Genomic DNA, 26,571 nt, shown 5'->3' with positions numbered 1-26,571 from the left:
TATGGGCGGACTCAAAGGCTGGATTTGGCCAGATCAATGCCCCCCCCCCCCCCCCCCCCTTGAACAGAACACGCAGAGTGGGAGTCAGCACTCGGAGGCCCAGACTGGCTTCATCTGTGAGAGTAATTAGATGTGGCATCGACTCCAAGGCTCATTCGGGGCTGGTTATTAATGTCTACAATAGAAGGCCAGAGGACACTGCATCACGGTCTCACTAAGAATGGTAGAAGTGTGTGTGTGTGTGTGAGTGTGTGTAGATCAGTCACTTTTGGGGGAGGATGTGGTGAGAGACAGTATTTGTTTTCAATTTGATGTTGCAATTGCTGTGAAATCCTCATCTGCTGGAAAGGGATCGATAAGTTGCAGAGTTGTTTCTTCAAGTTAAACAAGAAAATCCCCAAAATGTTCCAGCTCTCACCAGATATTTAGCAATATTAATCAAGTGAAGGATGTAAAATTGGAAGTTTGTTTGGATGGATTGGCAGGAGATATGAACTGTGTCCTTATTAAGGGATCGCATCCTTCAAATGATGTCAAATTGACCTTACACCTTTGTGAGGTCACAGCAACCTTGACCTTTGACCTCCAAAATCCAATCCAGGTGTTTCTGAAATAAAGAGAATGAAGTGGACAAAAAAAACAAATGGCTCGTTTCCTGTTTCACAAAGACAAAGACAAAACCTTGTTTTTTTGAGTAACATTCTTATTAGTCAGAGAAATTCTTTAAGACAGACACCAAGTTTTGGAAAGACGCCTCCATTTAATACTGACGAGTCATCTGGAGACTACAGGGAGCAGCACATAAAATCAGTCGGAAAGATTCATTCTCAGAGTAACAGCGAACATCTTTCGTAAGGCGGGGAGCGACACAGAAGGACCGGCAGCTATTTAGCTCTTTATACAGAAAAAATAAATACCAGCAGTGGGATGAGTCTCAATCAATGACAAACCAGCAGTTCACAATATGGCACTCGAAGTCTGAATTCATCTCGGCGCAGGCACAAGGCAACAGAAACATGTCCTCTGGCAGGAATCACAAGACCTCACGTTTCCTAAATAAATGATAACTCGGCATGCTAGATACAAAAAAAAAAAGAAGAAATTCTCAGTAACAGAGACGTCTGGCCACAGAATAGAGCCATAAAGGAGAGAAGCATGCGGGATAAGAAACAGCAGAATACTACTTGCATCAACACAGATTTCTCAGGGTAATGTGTTTTTATAGACGCTGCTGTCAAATGAAAAAGCCTCATTATTCCAGTTTGGGTATTATCCGTTTGCTTATCACGTTCTCCCGCTCTCTCTCTCTCTCTCTCTCAGGTTCTTCATGTGACAGCAGCGTTCCACCGTCACCGCTACGTTGACGGTACTGCGAGAGCATAGATCGCCAGTGCACTGGTACGAGACACTGCATATACCGAAAAACATCAAGACGGGAAACAACCACGGGACAGTTCCAGATATTCAGGATAAACATTAAGAGGAATATGACGCCGATCAAAGTCCGCCGTCATTACAACTGTCCACGTGGTCGTCTGGGTTTGTTTGCAAAGTGGCCGCTTTTGTCGTCAATCTTCCTTTTTTTTTTATCTGACATCGAAATTGTAATTTCAAAAACAAGCCGGTGAGCGATAAAAAGCAGAGATTCTCAGATGAAGGAGACAGCAGCTTAGTCTGGGTATATGTTTACATTCTTGGCAATGACAGCACCTCTATTGTGTTTTTGAAAGAAAAAAAAAAGAAAATGAAAAGTAGACAGCCGTTCCAATCTGCAGCAAAGTGAGCTCAAATTGAACTCCTCTGACTTTAACATAGGAAAATACAATATTGTGGATTTTATTTCTCTTTTCTATAGAATATATAGTGAGATTTACACAAACACTTGGTCGGCATGGGATCAAAATGTAGAGACTTGACATACAAAGACCGTTCCATTCACATTGGTCTTCACATTCACGTGAGTCAGCCGGAGTGGGGTTGCTGTTGCGGCGTTTGTCCACCATGTGGCACCGTGTAGGTATCCTGACTGGTGTTCAGTGCAATTTCTCCTCAGTGTAGGGGGGCTGCCGGGCTCACATACTGCAGCACCATCTGCGTCTGGCGCCCCCTGATGGACGGTCACTGATTTGGCCTCCTGCACAGCAACCGGAGAGAGGCATTTCAAAAATAAGAGAGCTGCAGACCTCACACTTTAATTTATAATGATACAGACTGATATTGCAAGTGCAACAGGTTTGAATGCTCAAGGAACATAAATGAAAACGTCGGCACTGGGCAGAATAGAGACAGCTCTGGGAACCCAGACCTCCAGGAGGCCCCTGGAAGCCCTGCAGTTGCTGTGTTGGTTTTCAGTTTGTGGTAATCTGCTTTGATAAACTGGAATGGAAATATGCACCAGTTATTTACAAACCAAAAGCCCCTGAGCCCTGAGGCGGCAAAACCATCTTATAGAGGCTGCCTCTATATTCTCCGACCTAAGAACCTGTGTTTAATCAACCTGCCATGGACTGACTTCTCATGTTGCTCACCAGTAGGTTGACCTGGACACTGGTTCTTGTATTTATAGATGTGAATTATTGCTAGGATGGTCATTTGCCAAATTAGGCATTGGCCCCTGCATAGCTTGCAAATGAGTGACTCTCGGGAGATCACCAGCTAGATTGCAGGAAGTGCATGATAAGAGGAAGGAAGAAAACATTTCTCCAATGCAGATGTGAGTATTTATACTGTTACCTCCAACTAGTCTTTTTTTATCCTGTCAGATCATGATTTGTTTTATAAAATAAATAATTTTCAACGGTTTTTGCACCTTTATAAAAACAGCCATGTTTATAAAATGTATACTTTTATTCTACCCAGTATTTGTAGTTTTCAACCCTTTTTCATAGCTGTGTCAATTGTGACTTTCCTCAATGGAGGATCCATAAAGGTACATTTGATCTTATCGTATCTTATATTTGAGTAACACCAGTTTTGCATTATTATTATTATTTCGGCAGGTAGCTATGATAACAATGTAGAAATCTACGATTGAGTGTTTGACATTTTTTTTTAAACTGTTCACATTCAAAGAGTCCAGGCTTTGTGGGCAGGCAAAGGTACTAAAGGGGCTGCAGCACCTCCAGCAGGCGGGCAACTGTTATTACAGGGCATACAATTTACCAAACAAATAAATGAAAATTAATCATAGTAGTAAGCCTAACCTCCAAACATTTTTTTTTTGTATATTTATTTTTTTATTATTATATTTAGCCTGAATAATAAACAAATGTAGAATATGATGAAGATAATATTCAGCACTAACTGAAACAGTGCATTTGAATAGTGGATGGGTTATGTCTCAAAAAACTAGTTGAGTTCTTCAAAGCTTCTTAAGTTTGTTGTGTGTTGCAGTGTAAAATGTTCCAAAGCTGGTATAAAATGTTGGACATTCAAATCAATACAAACATCCTGATTGTTGAACTGTATTTAGGGCACCAGGAGTAAATTCCAGGTAATAAAAGAAAACTATTGAGTCAGATTTAGTGATTAATAAGGTTATTATGAAGTAAGAAGCATAAACCATCTCTCACCTGGTTATAGGTGGACATCGAACACACCTTCCTCCACCGACTCGATATCCTCCTCGGCAATCACTGATGGAAACAGAGAGTGAGGGGAAAGAAAACAGGAACAGATTTGTCAACAAATGGGAATGCAAACAGACACACACACACACACACACACACACACACACACACACACACACACACACACACACACACACACACACCAAATCTAATGACATATGTGTCCTCTGTGTGTTTACCAGCGCCTGGCTCTATTGTCTCATCCAGTGATCATCCAGCTCCTCGCTGATATAAAAACAGAGCTGAGCATCACTTCCCTAATAGCTGATAAAAACTCTGCGGCGGTGAGTCACTGGTCTCGCTGTGGTGGACCAATCACATCTCATTTCAAATTACACTATTGTTATTGAAAATATCTGCCAAATGTCAGTGCACCGTATGATTGGGGGGGGGGGGGGGCAAAGTGGAGGGGTCGAGAAGAGCTGAAAACTGAAAAATTCCTCGAAGCTAACAGAACTACTGTGGGAAAATGACTATATTCACAGACTGTTTTGATATTTAATTCAGTTTTTATATATTGAAGGATTGTGAGGATTTGTATAATATTATGCCTCATATATAAAACTTAATAAGACTTTTATGCTGCATTTACATCACAAGAAAGACATGAAAGATTTACACATGAAAATATCATTCACTTTCACCTGCCGTGAGGATACAAGTGTTGGATGTTATTTTACACTTTTGATGTCAGCATGAAGAAAATAACTGCAATTAACAGATATCATTTATTTGTATAGAAGGAACAATGTATATAAATGTTGATGCTGAGGTTACAAGCGTCATATCTTAAAAATTCACCATCATGCCAAGCAAATGAAAATTGTTCAAAATCTTGGTCTTCGCTCATCTTTGCCTTTGCTTTGCTACTTTGCAAGAACAACAGATGAGGAAAATGTGTTTTTTGTGTCTTTTGAACAAACCCCAGCACCACTCACCTGTGTTCTGCAGGCTGGGGGGGGTGTTGGCAGGTGGAGGGAAGCTGTAGGATCGGGCCTGCAGAGCCGGCGGCGTCTCGTGACTGATGCTCTTGGTCCTCTTCCGGCACTCCACGGCCAGGCGGCTCCGGCAGGCCTTGTGGCAGTTCACCCCGCAGGCTGCCGCGGGAGCATCCGCGTGGAGGGGGAAGTGCGGCGGCAGGGAGCGGTGCCGCGGCAGGAGGGGAGCACAGCGAGGTCGGATGAGAGGGAGGGAGAGTCGCCGGGAGCGGAGGCGAGACGGGAGGATGAAAGGCCAGGAGAGACGGGTGGAGGGGGAGTGGAGGTGAGAGAGAGGGAGAGGGTCAGACAGAGGAATGGGTGCCAACATGGAGGCGAACAGGAGAGCGAGCGGCGAAGGGGGGGTGCTTCTACACGCCATGCAGACACGTGAACACCGGCACACAGCCAGGCCGACTGTGCCCGACAACAACTCAGTCAAGTGGGCGTCTAAGAGCGGAGGAGCGACGAGCCGGCACCAAGAGAACATGTGAGAGACAACCAACCTGAATGCACAACAAATCACCACAGTAAAACTCAATCTCATTTGACCTTGAAACCGTTGGGAAGAGATTGACACTTAATAGGAAAGGTGTTTTGCTAATTAAAACCCCACGTCCTCTTGGAAGCAAAATAGACGTCTTTGAAAGAAAAAAATTCTTATTCTCCTTCGGTCAGGAAATCAGACATTCCCCTCTTCCTCTCATAAGTGGTCAAGTGTCTCACTTCTTTCATGGCGAACTGTCTGCCTTGAAAGGACTGAAAAGCAGCAATTGAAAATGTTTCTTGTTGTTTAGCCTCAACGCAATTTCTCTCCTGTGTGTTTATTTGTTTGCCCTTGTAGCATTACTGTATCAATTAGAGTCATTGTACTCCGGGGGCGCATTAACAAACCCATGAAATTGGAGGGGTACGGCACCGTGGCCACGGCGTCTCACACCAGCACTTTAACAGAAAAACACGGGTTGCAAAAGCCACACAACTGAAACCCAATCACAAAGGAAGTGAGCCACAGCGGATTCTGACAACAAAACAAGCAACGTTACTTACTGATGTCGAGTGAGACATTGTTTTTTGGGAAACCCAGCTGCTTGCTTAAAATGTGAAGCTTGCCTATTTCAGGTGTTTGCAGTGCAATTCTTTGAGCACCCAGAATGGAAATAAAAACCTGTAACCGTAACACATCAAATACATAATCAAATACATAAGCACCAAGGTTTTTACAACCGAAGGCTCAGGGACTCGCTGGCAGTAAGTAGCTGTAGTTGCTCATTTGTCAATATCCATTGTAGCTCACTTCCTCTGTGGTCATGATCCCATTGTGTGGTTATTAAAATTAAGTTGTGGCTTTGTGCGTTCCTGTTTCTGTTAATGTGCTTGGGAGAGATGCACACCGTAGTATGGGGGAAGTGCTGGGGCAGCGTCATATTTATGGACAATTATAAAAATTGGTATTGATTATCTCTCCCAACTCCAGGCGACAGAAAGATGAAAGATTTCCCCCAAAACATTGAGCATTCTCCTATAAACACACTTCCCAGTAGACACACACACACACACACACATACACTCTCAACATAGGTGATTCATTTTAATAATGTCCCTGCCTCTCTCTCTCTCTACCTCCGTGCGTACGGGCTAACAAAGGTAATGGGGATGAATTGGTGTGGGAGCTTTCATTGACTTCCACTGGACTCCTTAATGCACCGGAATGAGACAGGACACTCCGTCCTCTCTCTCCTCTGAAGGAAGTGTGTGATCGGGAAGGTTTGTGTAGGAGGGGCGGAGTGGGGGAGTACGAGTGGATGCTGTGTGTACACTAAGTGCGAAGTAATGCATGAATCGATTTGTCAGCGTCTCTGTGTGTTTGGTTTTCGCACCTTCCTGACGTTTTCCCCTCATTTTCTCTCAACGGCAGCAATCTGGTAAGTCATTTCTGCCTTTTAGAAAGTGAAGCACCTTCCCAACCCTGTGTATAAAAGCTAAAAAACACCCAAAGAACCCAAAGAAGATAACGATATACCAAAAGAGCGAACAGCTGCATTAACATCGGAGAAACCACGAGCAGTTGTAAGCAAAGTCCTCCGCGCCTACATGTCTGTCCTACTTCCCCGGCTACTATGGAAACTAAAGTGAATACCGCCACCCTCACTCCTGTGCCCGTAAACGTTTATATCCTCATTTATCGGAACGATTGGCAGAGCAATGAAATGTTATCTCCCCGCTGTAACGTCTCACGCGGCCGAGCTGTAATCAATCACTCCGGCGCTCCGGCAGATGGAAGCCTTTGCGTGATTTGCATTTTTAGATCGAGCGAACATTCTCCAAAGTTGTCGCCCGACATCTGGACGGAAACATGTGTAGTGTGAGTTAATTACGGGGCGGAATGTCTGCAGATGATCATTACTTAACTCGGGAGCATTAACGGAGAGCGTCGAACGGCAAACAGGAGGAGGAGGAGGAGGAGGAGGAGAAGTGTGTGTTTTTGAAGCTAATGACCATGAGGAGGAGATGGCTCGCCTGTGTGTATATGTACATTTGTGAAATGAACCAGCTTCCTCACACACTCGTCTACTGGGAGCCTTGAAAGGGCAAATAATCGAGCATTGTGGTCTCAGCTGTTGGCGTACAGAGCTCCCTGTGGGTGGACATACAATAAAAGTGTGATGAATTGTGTTTGATAAGGTTTCTGCGTTGATAGGCCTGTCGCGATATGCAATAAATCAATTAATTGCGCGATAAATTAAAATGAGCGATAATTTTTTGCTGCAATAAATTCAGGGATTAAAGTTTTCCGTCGCTATGACGGATTTCCGTCAACTCCGCTCGCATAAGGCTAAAAATGAGATCGATGCAGATCCCATCCGGCAGTCGGCCACGGCTGCCGGTGGACAGACTCTTGTCTCCGCGCTGCCCGCGCCCCGCGTGCGTCAGGGCTCCCGTGCAGGTGGGGGAGGATCTCCTCGCGAGCCCTCTCCGAAGCGCTGGCTGGCCCCCGCCGGGCGCATTTCCTCCGTGGTGCGCCGCGACCGGCTCCGGGTCGGCTTGGAAAGGCTCGGGGCGGGAGGAACGGAGACCACGGCGAGAAAGGTTTCACAAAAGCGTTCGGGGGACGAAGGCGGGCGGAAGCCTGCCTGCGACAGCCCCAGCCGCGGAGACACGGGGGTCTCCGAGCGGTCTGACACAGGGGTCTCCGCGGAGACACGGGGTCTCAATTGGCTCAGGCACCGAAGTTAAAGTTAAAAAGTTTTTGTATTTATTTATATTTATAATCTACTTTAAACAGTTCATATATTTGGCAATAAAAAAGTCTTTCTTAAATGTCTTCCAGATGTCCAGTTCCAGTGTTCTTTAAAAATAAAAGTTTATTGATCTTCGAAAGGGTGTACTTGCATTATTATGCCATTATCATTATATAAGTTGAAAATGGTGTCAAAACGGCAATATTATCGCTTATCGCAATAATTTCTGGGGCAATTAATCGCACAGAAAAATGTGTTATCGTGACAGGCCTATGCGTTGATGACATTTACTCGACACTTCAACTCTGTGGATTGTGTGTGTGTTTGTGTGTGTGTGGGATTGATGGCCTCGAAATGAATTCCCCTAACTCTTTGCAGGCTGCCGTGCACATCTGGGTGGAACACACATCTGTGCAGCCGATGTGGAATCCGAGGAATCTCTCCCCTTACCTTTACACTTGTAGCCTTGCTTGTAGAAACCCCAAATCTACAGAGAGAAGGACAGATAGAAAGAAAGAGAGAGAGCAAAGGTCAGTGGGGCTGGGTGTTAATTAGGACGAGTTCACATTTGGTTTCCATCTCGGCATGAGGGATATTGAAATAATCATGGTGTTGCCATAGTTTTTCAGATGAAAGAGGAGAAAATGTAATGATAGGCCAACAAAAGGTCATTCCCGTATTTAAATACTCATCATTATCATATGGACCCAGATCCTGAATGATCACAAGTAGAACTTTGGTTTAAATCGTGATTCTTTTTTACCTCCAGCACTTTGGTTTTTAACATGATGATGAAGTGGAGATATTAGGATAAATGTAGATTGTAGAATTATCAGCAGGAGCATCAAGTGGCTGCTTACTTAACTGTCATCTCTGAAATTAAGCCACAATGCGTAGAATATGTAGGTTTAATAAAACTGTAATACGAGTTATCAATGGTAGAAACAGATAATGATTCATACTATATTAAAAACAGGTTATTACTATTATTATTACTATTAATTTCAGAAAATGCCATTAACCATTTATCAGACCAAAGTAGCCTGTTTCAGTCTATTCAACTCCTTAACCCTCATAGTTTTAAATTCATTCACTTTAACAGCATATTTCATGAATACAATTCAGTTATGGCTTTTATTTCACAGGAGTTTCTAGGTGTGTGGATCTTCAAACATTCTGTGATAATTTGTTGTTGCCATATTTTGACCTTTTATTTCGGTGTGCCACCCATTAGAGTTTTAATGGCTACTTGTATTTTAAACTCAGGGAGTGCCACTGAGAATGGGGCCATTTTCACATCGACTCATCAGAATTCTCTGAAACGACAGATGTCTCACTCAGTTCCTCTCTGCAATTTTAATGATACAATCATAGGATTTAGTTAAAGTAGAATATTCAGCGTGCCATATGTTATTCGCTCACTTCCCAACCTGCTATTAGTTTCTGTTCATTTCACTACAGTGTGAAAATGTGCCCGCAGCTCATTAGCAGCTCAGTGTGGTGAGCAACCCTCCGACAACTTTCACTGTCGGCTGCCCAAACGCAACTTTGAAATAACAAGATTTGCATCCTTGTTTTTACAAAGTGCATATTGAGCATGTGCTTTATTTAGTCAGCCATTAATAGTCTGCAAAACAGAACCTTCCTTCACCTTTACAACCAAACCACTTTGACACTTATTTGCTAATTGGTGTAAGTTCCCAGGCTGGAAGCTGTATTGAAGTGAAACAAATAGAAACCAATAACTGCAGTAAATGAGAAAGTGGATAGAATTAGCAGCTAATGTGCTAAAACAAGTGAAAACACACCTGTAATTCACATCTTGATACAAGATCGTGTCTGCCACAAGAAAAGAGCACAATGGAACACAGAGAGGTGAGAGGATGTAGGGGGAGAGAGAGAGAGGCTGAGGGGAAGAGAAAGCAAAGAGAGGGGAGGTCGGTGGGGACATGGGGGGGGGGGGGGGGGGGGGCTGGAGGGGGACCGAGATCAAGCGGGACGCGGGGACGGCACAGACAGTGGGGGGAACAATGACTTGAAAGTGGCGAGCCGGAGATCACACACTGTCCTGGCACATCTGCACAAAAAAAATATCCTGACCTCTCCACGCATGCACACACACACACACACACACACACACACACACACACACACACACACACACACACACACACACACACACACACACAAACGCAAACCTATATGCATTCAGACAGATAACACCTGTAGAGGCACATACAGTATATACAGACACAAAGACCAACACACACACAAACACACAGTGGGAATCCGTGAGCACAGCGAGAGGTTCCACAACAAAGACAATTTGTCAGCATGCATTATACTGGATGATGAGAAAGCTTTTTATAAATAGTTTCTGAACTAAATTAAAACTATATTTTTCCGATCAGACATTAAAAAATGACATGATTCACATATTCTGCTCCTGCTTTTCAAAACTTTTTGATCATTTGATAAATACAGACAGATAAACACATTAAATGAAGTTGCAGTTTAGGGGTGAATTTACTTTATGTTGTCAGGGAGCAGTGACTTCCTGGTTGGCAGGGAACCAGCAGGGACAGGGCTCCACTGTAGAGTCATGCTTAGTGGACATACACTTCATATAAGATCTATTCTTTCTATCTACTCATTTTAAGTTGGTAAAAAAAAGAAAGATCCAGCAAGAGCAGGCTACACTTTGAAAATCCAGACAATTGGATTTATTGGTGGAACGGGACATGAAGAGGATTTGGACAAAATGATTATATTACCAACCCTACCTTTAACTCCCAGAAAGACAGCAAATAAGTATTGAAATGTCAGAGTGTTCTTTTAAAGTCTTTGCTGTCACTGAAAGTCTGAGCCTCCTCAAATCAAATCCAAATCCCTCCTCCGCTGCACGCATGACACAAATAGGGCTGAGAGGATTTAACATGAAGCTGATGTCATCATTCTATAGAAACCTAAGGAGCTGTGTACTGTAACTCCAACCTGAAATTGCTGTTTGCACATGTTGCATTGCATATTTGTAGACATTTAGTTATGTCAACATGTCTCCAACTGCTTTGGACATTTAAAGAGGAAAATTGTAATAAAGGGTTAACGTCAGCGTGTGTGGCTGAAGCAACAGTGACTGGACACAGATTTGTTTGGGCACACCCCTCTCCACCGCCAAATACTGCGAGCCGGCGCGATAAGGTCACTCAAGGGACACCATCCCTGTAGGGTTTGTTTACAAGCACTGGTTTGTGACCTAAATGCAGAAAAATAGAGTAGCAAAGCTGTTCCTGCGGTTTGGATACTGCAGACGATTCCTCGCTAGGTGTGATCATGTACAGGAAATGGAAATGCACTGGATATCATGGCTTTATTGTTGGATTGATAACCTTGACAGGCAGCCAGGAACGAATGTGCGACTGTAATGAGACAGTTTAACGTGGCAAAGAGAAAAAATGCTAATGCTCTAACTGGCTGCTTCTCAGTCACGTTGAGCCTTTGTCCCACTTTGCTAACGAGAGACAAAACAAGAGATTTGTGTCGACTCGCTCCTGCTCCTCTTATTCAGATTCCATCAAAAAAAAAAAAAAAAAAAAAAGAGGCTTGTGCATCCCACTCCGCAGACTCTCATATCAAACAGCTCGGAGCCTGTAGATTAACACTATCCTCCTGAGACACCACACACACACACACACACACACACACACACACACACACACACACACACACACACACACACACACACACACCTATTCAAAAGGAAGGAGCTCACACTGTCAGAGTCCTTATCTCTCCCTGCTCTCCAGTCTGAGTTCCCCCCCCCTCGGGATGGTTGAAACCGTCTGACTCTCCTCTGGAAAAATAGACGCTGGTGTGTGTGTAAAGGTGTGTTGTTTTGAGTCTACACATGAAGTATCATCTATGACACACACATTACAACCTCTCTCCAGCGTGTGCGAAGAACAGAGCAACGAACACGGTGTCACCTCAGCGATGAGGGCCCCCCCCCCAGGCCTGCTCTCATTACAGCTGACTCACTGTCTGAGGGCGAATAACACGGAGCTCATTGTGCGGTGGGGCGGGGGGGCTTTGGGAAATGTTAAGGGGTCCAGAGGACACAAACACAAATGCACACTGCAGCAGAGGAGGCCTATCATCCTGCCCAATTACCTTCCTCCCATATTTCCCAGAATGCAGCTTGAGTATTGTGCGGCTATAGCTCATAGTAATTGGCGTTGCCCTGACCTGACCGGGGGGGCGCCGCTGAGAGATGAGGCGGCCGGAGACAAAACAAAAACGAAAAGCGCTGATACATGTAATCTGTGCAGCGTGAGCACCGCCGATCTTTGAACCTCATCGCAACGAGCAACAACACCAACATCGATGTGGGTTAGTGAAGAAATCAATGCATTTGAAAAGATATAAAGAAAAACAAAGCAAGGATCAATGTTTGTTTAAGGTCTACCCATGAGCCTGGAGGGTTATTAAGTCATACTGTACAGCTGACCCAGTGTTAAAAAATATCTGTATATTATCGCCTGCACGGTTTGTGTGAGGAAGAAACACCAGCTCAGAATAGGATTAGTTTTTCAGTGTTTACTCACAAAGCCGGCGCAGTGTTCACAGAATGTGGGCTTGACGTAGGAGTTCTCGGTGAAAGTGTGGATGAAGCCCATCTTGCAGTTAAGAAGAGAGCTGGCTTTCATGAAGTAGTCGATCATCTCGTCCCTGCTGATATTCCCATCCCTGTGAGAGGAGGCAAGCAGACAGTAGAGAGATGAGAGGGATTTGGGCGACAGACTGCGGTGAGTGATCACCGTCATGCTCGGTCGGGGAGCTGGAAGCGAGCACAAATCTGAAAAAAATACTCACTGGTTCTTGTCCAGTTCTCCGAACTTGCTGAGGTAAGGGAAGTTGTTCCTGATGGCTTCAAATTCTTCCTGGGAGATGTTGCCGTCACCGTCCGTATCGAAGTTCTTGAAGACGGACTGTAAGTGAGAGGGTTCTGACGGTTCATTTCAATGTCTATTCGGCCATAAAGCACTGTTTACTAATAATGTATCTTCACTTTGAATTCACCCTCTTAAAGAATGGGAACCCGGAATAACTTTTCTAACAAGACTGTAATGGGCAAAAGTTTAAATATGCTTATACAATTATCGCTAACAAAATCTACAATTCTCATCATTTTCATAATTAAACTATACGGGCACTCCACCAAGGCCCGACGGTCCCATTATAAAACCACACTTAAATCAACTAGATCCTAGACCCTTGATTTACCTCTTTTAATCGCTTTATCCTTCTGGTTTTAAATTGCCCCTGTACAGCACCATGAATCTACCTCTGTGTATGAAATATGCTTAATATATAAAACTGCATTGACCAACAATACCTTCATTTTTTTACATCAGCAGGCATTTATTATTCATGGGTTCGGAAAGGATTCCTGCAGTCCAGACCGATAAAAACTTTTCGACCCGAGGGTATCGTGTAATCTCACAGTTCCAGGACATAAAAATGGTGTTAGACGATTTTCATATGTCCGACCAAGCCTCAGTGATCATGTGGAAAGATTACAAGAGAATTGCCCAAAAGGCCTCGAGCACTTCGCAGTTATGTGGAGATTGTGGTAGAGAGGATAACGACAAAAAGAACCACCCTTCCCTTTCCAGGAGAGAAACTCACCTCCACCATCTTCTCGATGTGTTTCTTGATGAGCGTCGGGTCGGCGTTGGGCTTCACCGACACGGACCACTCGTCGATCATGGTGGGCTTGGGGTCAGGCTGCGCCGGGCCTGGGCTGGAGTTCTGCTGCGGGGCCGACGAGAGACCAAAGGGCAAATAAGATCGATATCAACACGGGGAGGAAGAAGGTGTCGTCTTTCAGGGAGGGGGGGGGGGGAAGGCAGCTGCTGAGCGGAGCAGGAGTCAAGGGAGCAGGAGTCAAGGGGTTACGACAATAGATCAAAATGTCAATAAAGATTTCCAATAGTCCTGAGGGAGACTTTTGTAATAATAATAACATTTGTAATAGCACCCACATTAAACAGGGTAGGTCAGCTATGGGTTCTGTAGGGCAATTTATCATGAATCTATGATATCTAAATAACGATGAAACTGTCTAAAACAGTCTGGACTCTGGAAAAGGAACTTCATGACAGGTGTCGGGTGGGATATGGGTTGTAAAAAAAAGGGTCCATCTTTGTGCTGCTCACCACTGGTTTCCGTGGTTCTCTCTGTAGGGACATCTGGTAGATCTCCTCCTCTGTGTGGTACTGGTCCAGAGACACCTGCACAAACACAGGACACCTCAAGTCACCGCCCATCCCAAACTCCATGACATATGTTGCCCTAAGTAGAGCGCAAACCTCCACCAAGGCCCGACAGTCCTCTTAAATTAAAACAAGCCGGAAGCTAAGGCCACGATTCGTTTCCCATCATACTCTGCTGCACATTTGTGGTCGTAAATAATCCAAACCATTGTGACGCTGCATTTAAATCCACAAGTTTTCAGAATTTTAGTCACACACGATATTAACACACAAAATATATTCATACTTCATTCAGACCCACACACAATTCTCTGAAAAATCAATGAAAATGTGGAAATCTTAGGATTGATTAACAGTGTCCATGTGACATTAACGTGATACATATATTTGTGCTTTTCCATTAATAATCCCTTTTAAAATTGAATACAAACATAAGTAACTTGTGAAAATTTGCAATCCATGATATGGGCAGAATCTAAATAGGAGCAGTGATGCCCAAGTGATGTCACTACCTCTGTACCAGCACTATACTTTAGAAGTATTGTATTATAATTCTGCATCATTGAAATGGGACAATGGTTTGTTTATGGGAAGGCTTCATAGACCCAAAATGTAGATGCAGGGCCCAGGCAGGGAGGTGCAGTGATTACAAAGGCTTTCATATAAAATAATCCATACTCATACAACTGAACGCCATCGAAGAGACAGAAGACACAAAGCAAGATGGGGAGACGAGCACAGAGGGACAATTGGTCACAGGTGAAACGTATCAGGGCAGGTCAGACCATCTCAAGAGCGGGGAAATGAGACAAAGACAGGAAGTAGAACAACCAAGAGACACATAAGGTAAGTCGCTTCAAAGTAAAAACAGGAAATTATAACAGATATAGTCTCTAAGGAGCAGAATACAACACGGTAACAATCACTTGACAGCAGTTGTGGTTGAAAGCTGTCAGTACAGCAGCATGCATGAGCAGAGGAGTCTGCATTTAGACATCCTCTCTGTGCATTCATGTCAGAATAACAGGGAACATCGTGATTTGATGACTTGCGGACATCATGCCTTAATAAAATCATTTTACAATCAGCTCCAGTAGCATCTAATATGAACTCAAATGTTACTTTTATCCTATGCAAAGTGTATGTTCAACACCCACAAGTGCAAAACACCATAGTCTTTAGGCAAAACAGTACATAGCCTCTATACAACCTGAATTATTTGTATGCATATGTCACACCTGAGCCTTTTCCTTTTCTCTTTAATATGAAACAAATATAGGTGTTAATGTGTTGTGTTAATGTGTTGTTTAAATGCTCTGAACTCATAAGTAGGATTATATGATTACAACAGTCAACTTTTTTTTCAAATGAACGAACCAAAGTCAGAATAACCACTTCATAACTCTGGCAAATGGGAGCTTCCGAGGAGCTTCTGAATGCATCGTTTTATCGTCAGCTTTAAGTAAAGACCTCACAAAACATTGGATGTCATGCAATGGCAAATGTAAGGTTAACAGACTAAAAGTGAAAAAAAAAACTGTTATTGGAGCAGGACAAAGTATGTTTTTATAAATGACCTGTAAGAGTTCTGCAAAATATTTTTTTTTTTACTTAAATTACATTTATTTATCATCCACACATTTAGTCAGGAGGAGAGTCTTGATTTTACCTTGTGAGGTCTACGTATTTCACATATTTAACAAAGTGGGATGCTCTACCACACACACACACACACACACACACACACACACACACACACAAGCTCATTAAAGGAGTCGTTAACTCTAGGCGTGGCGTACGTTGGCACAGCCGCTATGGCAACAGGTGAGGAGAGCGGGGCGTCTATTTTTTGCTCCAGTAAACGTGTGACAGCAAACTGCCACATGTAATCATCCACTGCATCCGCCGTTCTCCTCAAATAACTCTCCTCCTGGCTCCTCTTTACTGTAATCCTGTTTCCTGCCTTTCATTGAGTTAAAGTTTGGCCTTCTGATTTGCAGCAGAGTATTTACCACCTTCAGGTTGATGTAATGAAAACCTTTCACTTGGGAGGCTGATGAAAAGAGATTTTAAACCTGCTTATTGGAGCTCTCCACACAGGCGTCCCCCTTAGTTTTTTCATTACTTTTGAAGGATTTATCGACTTTCTTTCCCTCTCCTCTGCTGCGAGCCAAGCGGCGCTCAAGCCAGATCAACTCCGATAAGCGCTGGCGTAAGATAATTGGGTATTGGCTCATGTCCGGTAAAACTTCCCCGCCGCCCCTCAGCTCCAAAACCTGTCAAGTTGTTTTTCTCTAATTTTCACAGGAGAGGAAAAAAAAGGATGAAGAAAGAGAGACGCCAGCTGCAGTCTCACACCAACACCTGCAGCCACACAGCGTAACTGATCGCTCGGGGATTGCTCAAACTCAGTAAGCAAACGGTCTCAAATTCAGGAAACTCTTATTTGCATCTGGCAAATTCTTCCTGAAGCTACGACTCCACGTCGGCTGTCACGCATCAGTCTCGCTCTCTCACTCTGAGAGCTCGCGCTTGATTTAAGAGGATGAATCATCCTGTGACTCTGCCGCAGAATATCCTGATTTGTTTGAGCTGCACTCAAGCACGGATAACTCTCACTTTAAACATGAAAAGTGTAATTTTACACATTTGTAAGAAAAGCACTTTCCACCTTTCAAACTGAATGAGTTTCATGAGGCTTGTTTTTGGAGGATTATCCTGGTGGAGGCTCCAATTTCTTCCTGTCCTTACTGTTTGGTGATTAACACAAGTGCAACATAAGGAGTGGGAGAGCAGCTCAGACTATACTCAAACAATTATAATGATACCCTTTATTTCAACACCTCTTTTCTTAAAGTAAATGTATTAACCCCACTCCTACGTTGTGATTTGAAAACGCTCCAATCTGGCATCCACACGACTCCAGTTTTAGAGCCACTGAAACTGAGAAGATTGGAAAGACTTCTACAAACTCTGAGGCTGTGTTTTAGTCAAGGGGCAGAAACTGAGACATTTGAAAACGATGACGTAGACACTCACAACCACTTGTCGATTGGGTCTTTCCGGTCATGACGTAGCCTTCGCTGATTGGTCAGGCTCCTATCATGTGACCCACTTCCGAAAGAAAACAACCAGGCCCTTAGCCTCAGGCTACCAGTATAGAACATTGACAATCAATAACAAGCGTTTCTGACCTGGTTGTCTTTGCAAACAGCTGTTGGGCAGATCAATTCTACATTTTAACAATGATACAACTATTTACATGCGTAGGAGACGAGCTATTGTTCAAGCAATCAGCCAAAATGCTCGCGTGGACAAAGATTTTTGTGTGAAAAGGCGGTTTTCAAAATAAAACGTAGTGGTAATATAGACCTAGCCTAGGTCACACCATCTACTTATAACTATAATGTTGTATGTATCCACTGACGTTCAGCTTAGTCATTATTCAGGGAATACACATCTTCATACCAAACTGAAAGTGTGGGGTTTTAACAGAAGTGGTCATTTAGGACACATGGAGTATTGAAGGCAGAATACAGCTGCATTATGGGAAATGTAGGACCCAGCAGTGTCCTTGGGGCAGATTCACGTTCTAGGAGCTGAAAGTCAGGAAATCTTCTTTAAAATGTGTTTTTACAAATTGGAGAAAAATACTTTTATTAGCTTCGCAAATGAGGTTATGATTTTGTCTGCGTTTGTGCGATTACACAAAAGCCTTATAACATGTAATCCAACAATATAATATGTTATCCAATGTTTAATATCAAAAACAGTTAATTTAAGACTAAATATTTAGCGATACACTGTTTGTTCTGACCACACTGGACCATCATGTACCTATTTAAGACATTTGGATTCTTTGGCTACATTTAATCTCCAGTCTTTCTGTCCGTAATCCAATCAAATCACAGCGGAGAAAAGCAGGTATAGCAGGTCGCCTGTTTCACTGGCTGGACACAAAGTGTATTTCTCTCTCTCAAAGTTTTTCATCCCACATCCCTGCTGTTGGATTTTCATGTGGCCTGGTACAAGCTGTTCTTTGCGGGTCCATCTTTAATTCGAGCCAAACATCTTTCAGCCTGGACTCTGCACACACACACACACACACACACACACACACACAAGCTGTCCAGTCTCTGCACTCACCGTGAGCAAGTTGAGCAGATCCATGTTGGCGTCCACGTTAGGCGGCGTGGTCTGGATCAGCGCCAGCTCCTGCAGGATGGCGTACAGCTGCTGGGTCTTGGCCAGGTTGACCTGCGTCTTCTCCTTGTCGGCCCAGTCTTGCAGCGCCACGTGCACGGCGATCAGGTCTTTGAGGTGCACGCCGAGGATGGGGAAGCGGAAGCCGGAGCACTCGGAGAAGCGCTTGCGGTACTGGCTGTAGTTCCCACATGATGTCACCAGTTCAATGAGGTTGTTAAAAACCTGTAGATGAGTGAGTCGGGGGGGGTGGATACGTCAGGGCGGGATGAGATGAGATGAGAGTAGATGAGAGTTGGCAGGAAACAGAGAGTCTGTCTCAAGAGAGGTTTGTTTAGAAGGATCAAAAACATTCTGGAACACTTTTCCTCCAGATGGAATTACATAACCGACAAGACACTGAAACTCTCCACACTGTTGCGTTTAACTTTTCTACTCATATGGCTCAGATTCGCAGATTTAAAAAGCTTCTGTGTAGGAGTGTAGGAGCTTGTGTTCACTCGATAGCTAAATGCATCCACGTGCAGCCGACAACAAATGCATGGTTGTTGATGCCAGAAAACAATCGTTGTCGGTTGGACAATAAACTTTGATTTGATTTGATTTGATTTGAGAGGTCAGAGGACACTACTGCACCTTGTTGGTCTCTGCGCTGATGTGGCTCTGCGTGTCCTTGAGGCGAGAGATGGAGCTGTTGCTGAGGCCGCCCACCACCGCCATCAGCGTGTTGAAGTTCTGCAACTGCAGCAGCTTCTGTTAAAGGATGAGGAAAAATATCAGGATGAAACAATAGAGGAGACAGTGCGTGAATGTGTGAGCCACTGAAGAACAGGAAAATGGGGAGATTGTAAGCAAGAAGGTGGTGTAGGTTATAAAAAAACACATTTAAAATTAGTTACAAGGGTCCAGAAATGGAAAATAAAAGCATCAGAAGGTAAAACTAGGAGCTGCAGATAGTTCAGTTGCCCACGTGCACACCCTCTGCATGAAACTAATCTTAGTGGCCAAGATATTACCAAACGTTCCGTCCTGTCTGTGTCAAAGTTAGGCTAACACTTTGTGAATGGCACACCGCAGGGCTCCACGCTGCCCTTCAGCCTGCTTGGCATCTCAGTGGAAATCAATGGGGTTGCAGCTGTGTGGGAGGGCTGCCAGAGGGGATCATTTGATTTAGCTCAAACACTCTTCGGAATCAATTGGCAAAGCGGCGTGGAAGGCAGCCCAGGATTTCCAGGGCATTTCAGTGCTCGGCGTATTGTTCAAGACACTTGCACGGGGAACATACTGTGAAATGGGACCGAGCTTTTGCCGTGTGCAAGTGGTGTTTTTTTTTTGCATTTTAAATCACAGCACAAGTCCTCGCAGTCTTTAAAAATAAAAGAGAAAGAACATGAGTCATTTGTGATTTCTGAAATGAGACAGAGCCAGCACCCCCCGAGGGAAGCTTTGGGGAAATGTCGCGGCTACCTTCTGTGCTGCCTGCGACTGCATTCGAAATCAGCATGAGCAGGATTTGGTTTTCGGTCCCTGCACGTGCTTGCACCGGGCACCGAATGCCAAAGTCTGAGGCATTTCAAATTGGCGAAGAATCAACGAGGGGGATTTCCGGCTGGTGCGATGTGTCTGCCTGTGTGTGGCCGCCCCATTCTGCACAAATGACACGGTCCAGAAAAAATTTGTGCAGTCTCAAGGAGCGTGGAACACTCAGGAGAGCTCTCCTGACAAGAGCCCTGCTGAGGTGTTGGAGCACTGGTGCACTCAGGGAGAGGGAGGTGCAGGGAGTGCTCTTCTGCAGATAAAGAGGAGGACGAATACATGGAAAATTAGGGCGGATCAGGACATCTCATAATGATGAAAGGTAGCTTTACACTTTGTAACGAGGACGTACTCACATTCCAATGCAGGCTACTAGAAGGAAGATTCTTCTTCTGCACTATCTGTGGTCGACTGTTTTTTTATATTTCTATCTTTATTTCAAGAACCTCGTCTTATTGATTTCACATTCAGATTTTGGAACGCTCAAATACACCTTGTGCTTAGATCTTCTGCACTCCAGATTCAGCTCTTCTGCTCACGCTGCCTTTTTGCGCTTGAAACATCTTCGCTCTGATTTTTTTTTCTTCTGCTCTTGAATTCCAACAAATAGAAAGAAATGTGAAGTGTTTATTTGTCCAATCCTGGTTGTGGGTTTTCTTGGCTTTATGTCTTTGAGAAACCTGTACAGTCGGTTACCTTAACAAGGATCATGCACTCTTACATTGGCTTCCCGTTAGTGCACCTAAAGAAAAGCAACACCACCTTCTCGTAGCAGAACTCCAGCAGATCATTGGTTAAAATGAAAAGGCAAAATCGAGGATTCTTCCTTTTCCCAGCTCATTTTCTCCCTGTATCTTATGGGAGCAGTTTTGATTGAGAGCGTTACAGAATCTGAATCAATCAATCCTCTTCTCACACTGAAAAACCCCAAGCTCTTGAATAAAGATTGAAAAGAAAACCATACGACTGAAGCTCCCTTGCAGAGTGAATTTTGGAAGGCCCCCTTGCAGAGTGAATTTTGGAAGGCCCAGCCCATCTGACAGCCCAAAGTAAATGATCCCATCAAGGTGAAATGGTGTGAGTCGCAGTGAAGCCCTGGACGCAATTTAAAGGGACGTTTTTATAGTGAAAGGACGACAGCCTCCAGACACTCCAGAGAACCATGTAAGGCAGGGAGCTGCCATCTGGGAATTTGGCGGGGAGACACCAGATTAAGTTAAGATTAGGATAAGAGCCACCGTGACCTCTAGATGGCCGCAGATGATTTCATTTCACAACTGTAGCAGTGAACGGATTACATGGAGTTTACATAGAGGATAGTTTGACCGTGATAATGTCTGGAACTGCTGTGAAATTTCTGCATAAGACTTTTTTTGCGAAGCGTCTGTTGAATTTAATCAACTTCTCCTGTTTCAAAAAAGCCCAGAATAAATTTAAATGGAACAGTTGGTTCCCCACATTTCATTCCTCTCTGTATCAGCGGTTTCAGTTTCAGCCGAAACGAAATGCTTAATCCTTGAAATTAGATGTTTTTGTTCTGACATATTAATGCTCACAGTTGAAGTGGATGATTTACAGTTAAATATAACTCAAATGAAGGCAATGTCGTCTTTCAAAACAAGGTAATAAAGTTCAAGGACCTGCCTAAGAAAGCACTCAGTAATCAAGCTCTACTAAAAACAAGACCAACTGTTTTTTATTCATTCCAAATATAGGTTTATGACACTTGGTCAGGTCTGCACTATGCACGAAGAGGCTCGCTAGTGATCCCTCTACTCACTGAATTATTTCCGGCCAACAGGAAGTGTACGTTCTGCATAATGAATCTATAGCTACATCCCTCAGAGGCTGCATTTGAGGACCAATGGCATCACATTGGCGTGACAACGTTAACCCAATTCAAAGGCTTCTTTCAATTGCGCCTGACAAATGTGTCCTTTCATCCCAGAGAAGTGAAGGCTCCAGGGGATCCTTCGCGACATAACCTGGTGACAAACCGTTTTTCAAAGAAGTTCTGAGTATCACGCTTCAACTCAACTGAACGGGCTGATACACATGTTTAAAACTTTCTTGATGCCAATCGTAGATCCTCTCGATCTCCTCTGTCTTCGCCGTCCTCCGAAGGATATAACCCCCTAAATTGTGACCCAGTTTATGACTCAATGCATCTTAATTTCATTTTGTATTATAATCTGTGCAGCCAAGACCTAATCCTCGGGCGGGAGCTTTTATTGTTCAATTCTGGAAAACTGGTACATCAGATTTAGGTGATTTTCGAGGCCCATTAAAGTCTTTGGATAATGCACCATCACCCAGCTCAAACAGAACTGGTTTCTGTTATTGCTATCGGAGATGCATGATGAGAGCAGATAATAGGCCTTTTTCTCACAATATGGTCCACCTAATTGGAAATTCCCCCCCTCCCCTGTCTTCTCTAAGGCAATCATTACCTGTCTGTCTGAACCCAAAGCCCCCACATACGAGCACCTGAACACCACTCCGTCTTTAAACCTTCTCGTTAAACAGCCGTCCTGGGCCCAGCTGACATACCTGTGCCAGCCTGATGAAGTGGGAGATGACGGCAGCTCTCTGCGGGGCGGTGGGCTTGCTGAGCACCATGAGCTGGATCCACTGGGAGACGCTGTTGAAGAGCGTGATGAAGCGCTCCAAGATGGGGTTGTCCACCGTGCAGCCCTGCATCACAAAGCTGTGGTAGTCCTGAAACTAAAAGGAGAGAGGGAACATTGGTAAACTTTTACCTCATTTGTTTGAAATGAAACTACAGCTCACACATATTCTGGTGTTTCAATAAACTCTTGTGAGTGTATGATCAGAAATGTTGCTGTGTACTTACACCATCACAGACATATCACCAGAGAGGGAGATTTCCTTATTTTGGGTATGAGGAACAAACCCCAAAAAAGTATCTTTAGAATAAGTTGTTTTTACTGGTGGTAGTACCAAAAACCACTTATTCTAAAGATACTTTAAAAAAATTATATAAATACATACATTCAGAAACAGATCCGTATTTTTTATTTAATTAAATGTTGCTTAACATTTATAAGCAGTAAGCAATTGAATAATTCAGTTATTTCATGGTTACCATGCATGGCAGTTGTATAAAGCTAATTCTATAACTATCCACAAAAAATGTGAGAAAACGTTTGACTTGTTTCTACTTATACCAAGTGGAGAAATCTACCAGAGAATTTAGACCAGTATTGATCAGACACTAAATTAAAAGCGGTAACTGGTTTTAATGGGCCAATCTATTCTAATCTGCCAATAATTGCTTCAACAAAATAGGTTTTTGATTCAGACCCTTTCCAAACAAACTGTGGATATTATGGATAAACCTCAATCAGCCACAACATTCAATCTGTGTATCTCTGTTTATTGTGGCTTCTTCTCTTTCATACGCTAATCAGAATATCTTTCGAAGCACAGCCAAATCTCTGCTACGGCCCACTTCTCGCCACTCACACCATCGCAATTGAAAAGATAAATTTAGAAAAAAGTTTAAATCAGCACAAACACAGTCATTTTCTCTGCTTCCCAGAAATAACACTTGAAGAGACAAATGTTTCCAGACAATAAATATAATTACTGCCCGTGAACGAGTTTAGCTCCCATTGCTTAGCAACTACAATGTCCTCCCATGTAAACACTGAATTACTTAAGAATTCAAGGAATTCAGAACCCGTAAACATCCCACAGGATGCATGATGTTCAGCAGCTTCATCGCAGACTACGTGGGCACTGACCAGGATCTTGCAGAAGGATTTGTACTCCAGGTAGGTCAGGTGCTCGGCCAGTTCACAGGAGTCCAGGTGGTCGAACAGGAGGGACATCTTCCTCTTCTTGGACACTGAGGGGACGCGCTGGGTCACCTGCCGCTTCCATTTATACGATGGCCTGACAGGGACGACAAAGCATATTAAAATCTATGTTATGAAAGGTTTCTGTTCTGGGGTGGTGTGGAAAAATATCATGGCATTATGCAGGTCAGCTTTCCGCACACTGCTTAGGTTAAAAACTGGACAAGAATTGCACATACTCATTGATATCAGTCCCCTTAATTTGCCTGATTACTCCCTGGGATACTGGTGATAATTTCCAAAAACGCCCTGTCATGCAATGTTAAAGAATGTGAAAAATTCCTGTATCCACCCCCTGATCTGCACCCACACATGGTAATCTCTCCAGTAGGTTTTTGCGTAATCCTACTAACAAACACAGAAGAAAACATAACCTCCTTGGTGGAGGTAAAAATAGCTCTGTAACACATGAGGGAACTAAAGTGATTCAGCTTTTTCTATAGAATTAGTTTCCTAATGGAGCGCTGAAGGGAGGTCCTGCACAAATGGCTTTTATGGGAAAAGTAGAAGTCGCTGACCCCTGCATAGCAGTAACCAGCAATGTCTGAGAGCAGGCAATGAAAGGGCACGCCGACATAAACACCAGCACACAGAAACACTCATTCACGCTGTCGACAGCACGCACGGCTTTCGGCGGTCAACACACTCACACACTGTCGAGGTCAATGAGCTGACTCTGGCTCTCATTGCCCTCGGTGTTCAAGAGGTCTTTATAGTCTTTGATCTGGTCAGCCAGCTCCGGGCTCAGATTGAACTCCGCTGGAAACTCAGAGATCCAGTACCTGGGAGGCAGAACAAAGGGTTTCCAGAGAGAGAGAGAGAGAGAGCGAGAGAGAGAGAGAGAGAGAGAGAGAGAGAGAGAGAGAGAGAGAGAGAGAGAGAGAGAGAGAGAGAGGAGAGAGAGAGAGAGAGAGGGATGAAAAACACTCGACAAGGTATTGACTTGTTTACATTTACATAAAAATGGGACACCAGCTTTAAAGGAGACATGCCATGCTTTTTCTGTCCTCAAGTGTGTTGTACAGATTTTGTTTTAATTAAAGTAAAAAAAATGTAAAGTCCGCTGTGAGAGAGAGTTCCTCTTACAGAAAACCCTGATTCTAAAGTTCCTGAAACGCCTCATCAGTAATCCGGCCGACACTTCCGGGGTAATGCCCCTCATTTGCATAATACAGCTGATAGTGTGGCACGCCCCCCCAAGCAAAGCCAGGCGAAGTGAGGGGGGCGGCACATTTCCTACATGCACTGGAAGTGGTTGACCAATTCCTAAAAACTAAAATCCATAAATCAAGCATATTAGGAAGACAAGGGTAGAGAAAAACAAGGAGGGGTAGAGAGAGAACAAGAGATGATATTTGGAAAGACCAAAGTTCAGAAAGGAGGCGAAACTGTAAGGGGCAATAGAGGGGTCATTACTTTAAAAGGTGACATATTCTTGTTCGGCGCCCAGCAGTGCAGCTCTCCTCCTGAGATCTGAACCACAAGTCAAGGCGAAACCTTTCTACAAACCTGTTCAAAAATATACTCAAAACAAGGAACAGAACAAAATCTGAGATGATCTGAGAAAGAGAAGAGAAAAAAGAGAAGTGCCCTGTTCAGCCTGGCCACGGCGAGCACACGACAAGGAAGGATACTTGAGCACCAGCTTCTTGGCCATGTCCGTTGAAGGGATGTACCAAGGGTGCATCATGAGGAACATGCGCACCAAGGAAGTATCCTTCAATGTGCCCTTCTCATCTGAAACACAGAAACAGGATGGCACTCATTATAAAGATGCTTCAGCTCAAGTATCATCTGCTGTATCGTCTCATCACCAACATGCACATTTATACAGAAAACATTTTTCGATACTTTCCATGTAAAACTTCACTTGGTTTTTTCTTGATTATCGCTGGATTCAAATTAGTTATTTATAGCAAAGACACAATATTTTAAAAACCAACCAAAGGCTCTGATGCACGCTTCCACCAGCTCGTCCACAGTGGTCGACTGCTCCGATAATGTGGACTCCATTGTTCCTTCCCTCTCCTTCTTTCCCCTCGTTTCCCTGGGATTGGTTTGACTCTGTCGCCTCTTGCTGAACAACAAAAAAAAGAAGATGAAAGGAAAGGATCAGGGTCGAGCAATTACGCACAAGTAGAAGAGTCCTGTATCGTCACTTATTTTTGCACGCCGCTCTTCCCGCTGACCTAAGCAGCGGCTGTTTACATTCAGGGCTGGTGTGCTGGTATTTCCTGTTAAATTTAATTGGGATTTCTTCCTAACAATGTCATCCCCTGCTGATGTGAGGGCTCCATTTAACAAATTCAAGGTGTCAGAGCTCGTTATACTTGGATGAGCACAATTTAATTAGACAGCCTTTCAGTGGAGAGTTCATATGTCTCATTGTGGTTTAAAATTCTGAGGTTTTATATTTGTACTACTCTTAGCTATCTGAAGGGCTGAGAATTCATTCAAGCTTTTGTCTAAGGTTTAACTGTATCGCAGTATATAAAAATAGATTATATAGCTTCCCTTCCACAAGATACAACATTTAAATGTTGCCCTAATGCATCAGTAATGAAAATCAAATCAATAGAAATAACCTGCATTTACAGTGCTTTTACATCTGATAGTTTGATAATAATTAAGAACAATTTGCTGATAATGCCAAGCACGTATTAAGAATGAATACATTTGAAATCACTCAGTCTAATTAAAAACATAAATACAATCTTAAATATTCGACTGGCACTTTCAGTTCAAGCTGTATCGTTACCTGAGTTGGTCTTCAAACTCCCATAATGTGTGAAGCCTACATTCACACATCCAGCCCTGCTATATGAGTA

The 26,571-nt window shown here is 43.6% G+C and overlaps 1 protein-coding gene across 1 annotated transcript; it reads right to left on the bottom strand.

Annotated features, from left to right (window-relative positions):
* Nucleotides 1-715: 715 nt before the first annotated feature.
* On the bottom strand, nt 716-26,571 carry LOC132996130 (RAS guanyl-releasing protein 2-like). Its single transcript, XM_061066454.1, has 17 exons — nt 26,502-26,571; nt 25,687-25,820; nt 25,378-25,480; nt 25,160-25,216; nt 24,394-24,525; nt 23,630-23,780; nt 22,413-22,586; nt 18,963-19,079; nt 18,270-18,551; nt 14,067-14,141; nt 13,537-13,662; nt 12,721-12,836; nt 12,453-12,594; nt 8,299-8,335; nt 4,568-4,726; nt 3,573-3,635; nt 716-2,134 (listed from the first exon to the last, which is right to left on the bottom strand). The coding sequence occupies exons 1-16, from the start codon at nt 26,549-26,551 to the stop codon at nt 3,577-3,579; spliced, it is 1,914 nt and encodes a 637-aa protein (XP_060922437.1). The 5' UTR covers nt 26,552-26,571; the 3' UTR covers nt 716-2,134; nt 3,573-3,576.

This window comes from Limanda limanda, chromosome 22 (assembly GCF_963576545.1).
Source record: "Limanda limanda chromosome 22, fLimLim1.1, whole genome shotgun sequence".
Taxonomy (NCBI): Eukaryota; Metazoa; Chordata; class Actinopteri; order Pleuronectiformes; family Pleuronectidae; genus Limanda; species Limanda limanda.
The sequence above is the reverse complement of the archived record's forward strand: the minus strand, read 5'-3'. Positions and strand labels throughout refer to the sequence as shown.

What these genes read in the sequence shown, in the direction of transcription:
- LOC132996130 (XM_061066454.1), bottom strand. Translation starts at nt 26,551, where the DNA reads ATGTGTGAATGTAGGCTTCACACATTATGGGAGTTTGAAGACCAACTC. An exon ending in TCAGCGCAGAGACCAACAAG is followed by an intron (nt 18,552 to 18,962) that starts GTGCAGTAGTGT and finishes ACTCATCTACAG; the next exon opens with GTTTTTAACAACCTCATTGA. An exon ending in ACATCGAGAAGATGGTGGAG is followed by an intron (nt 12,837 to 13,536) that starts GTGAGTTTCTCT and finishes TCTCACTTACAG; the next exon opens with TCCGTCTTCAAGAACTTCGA.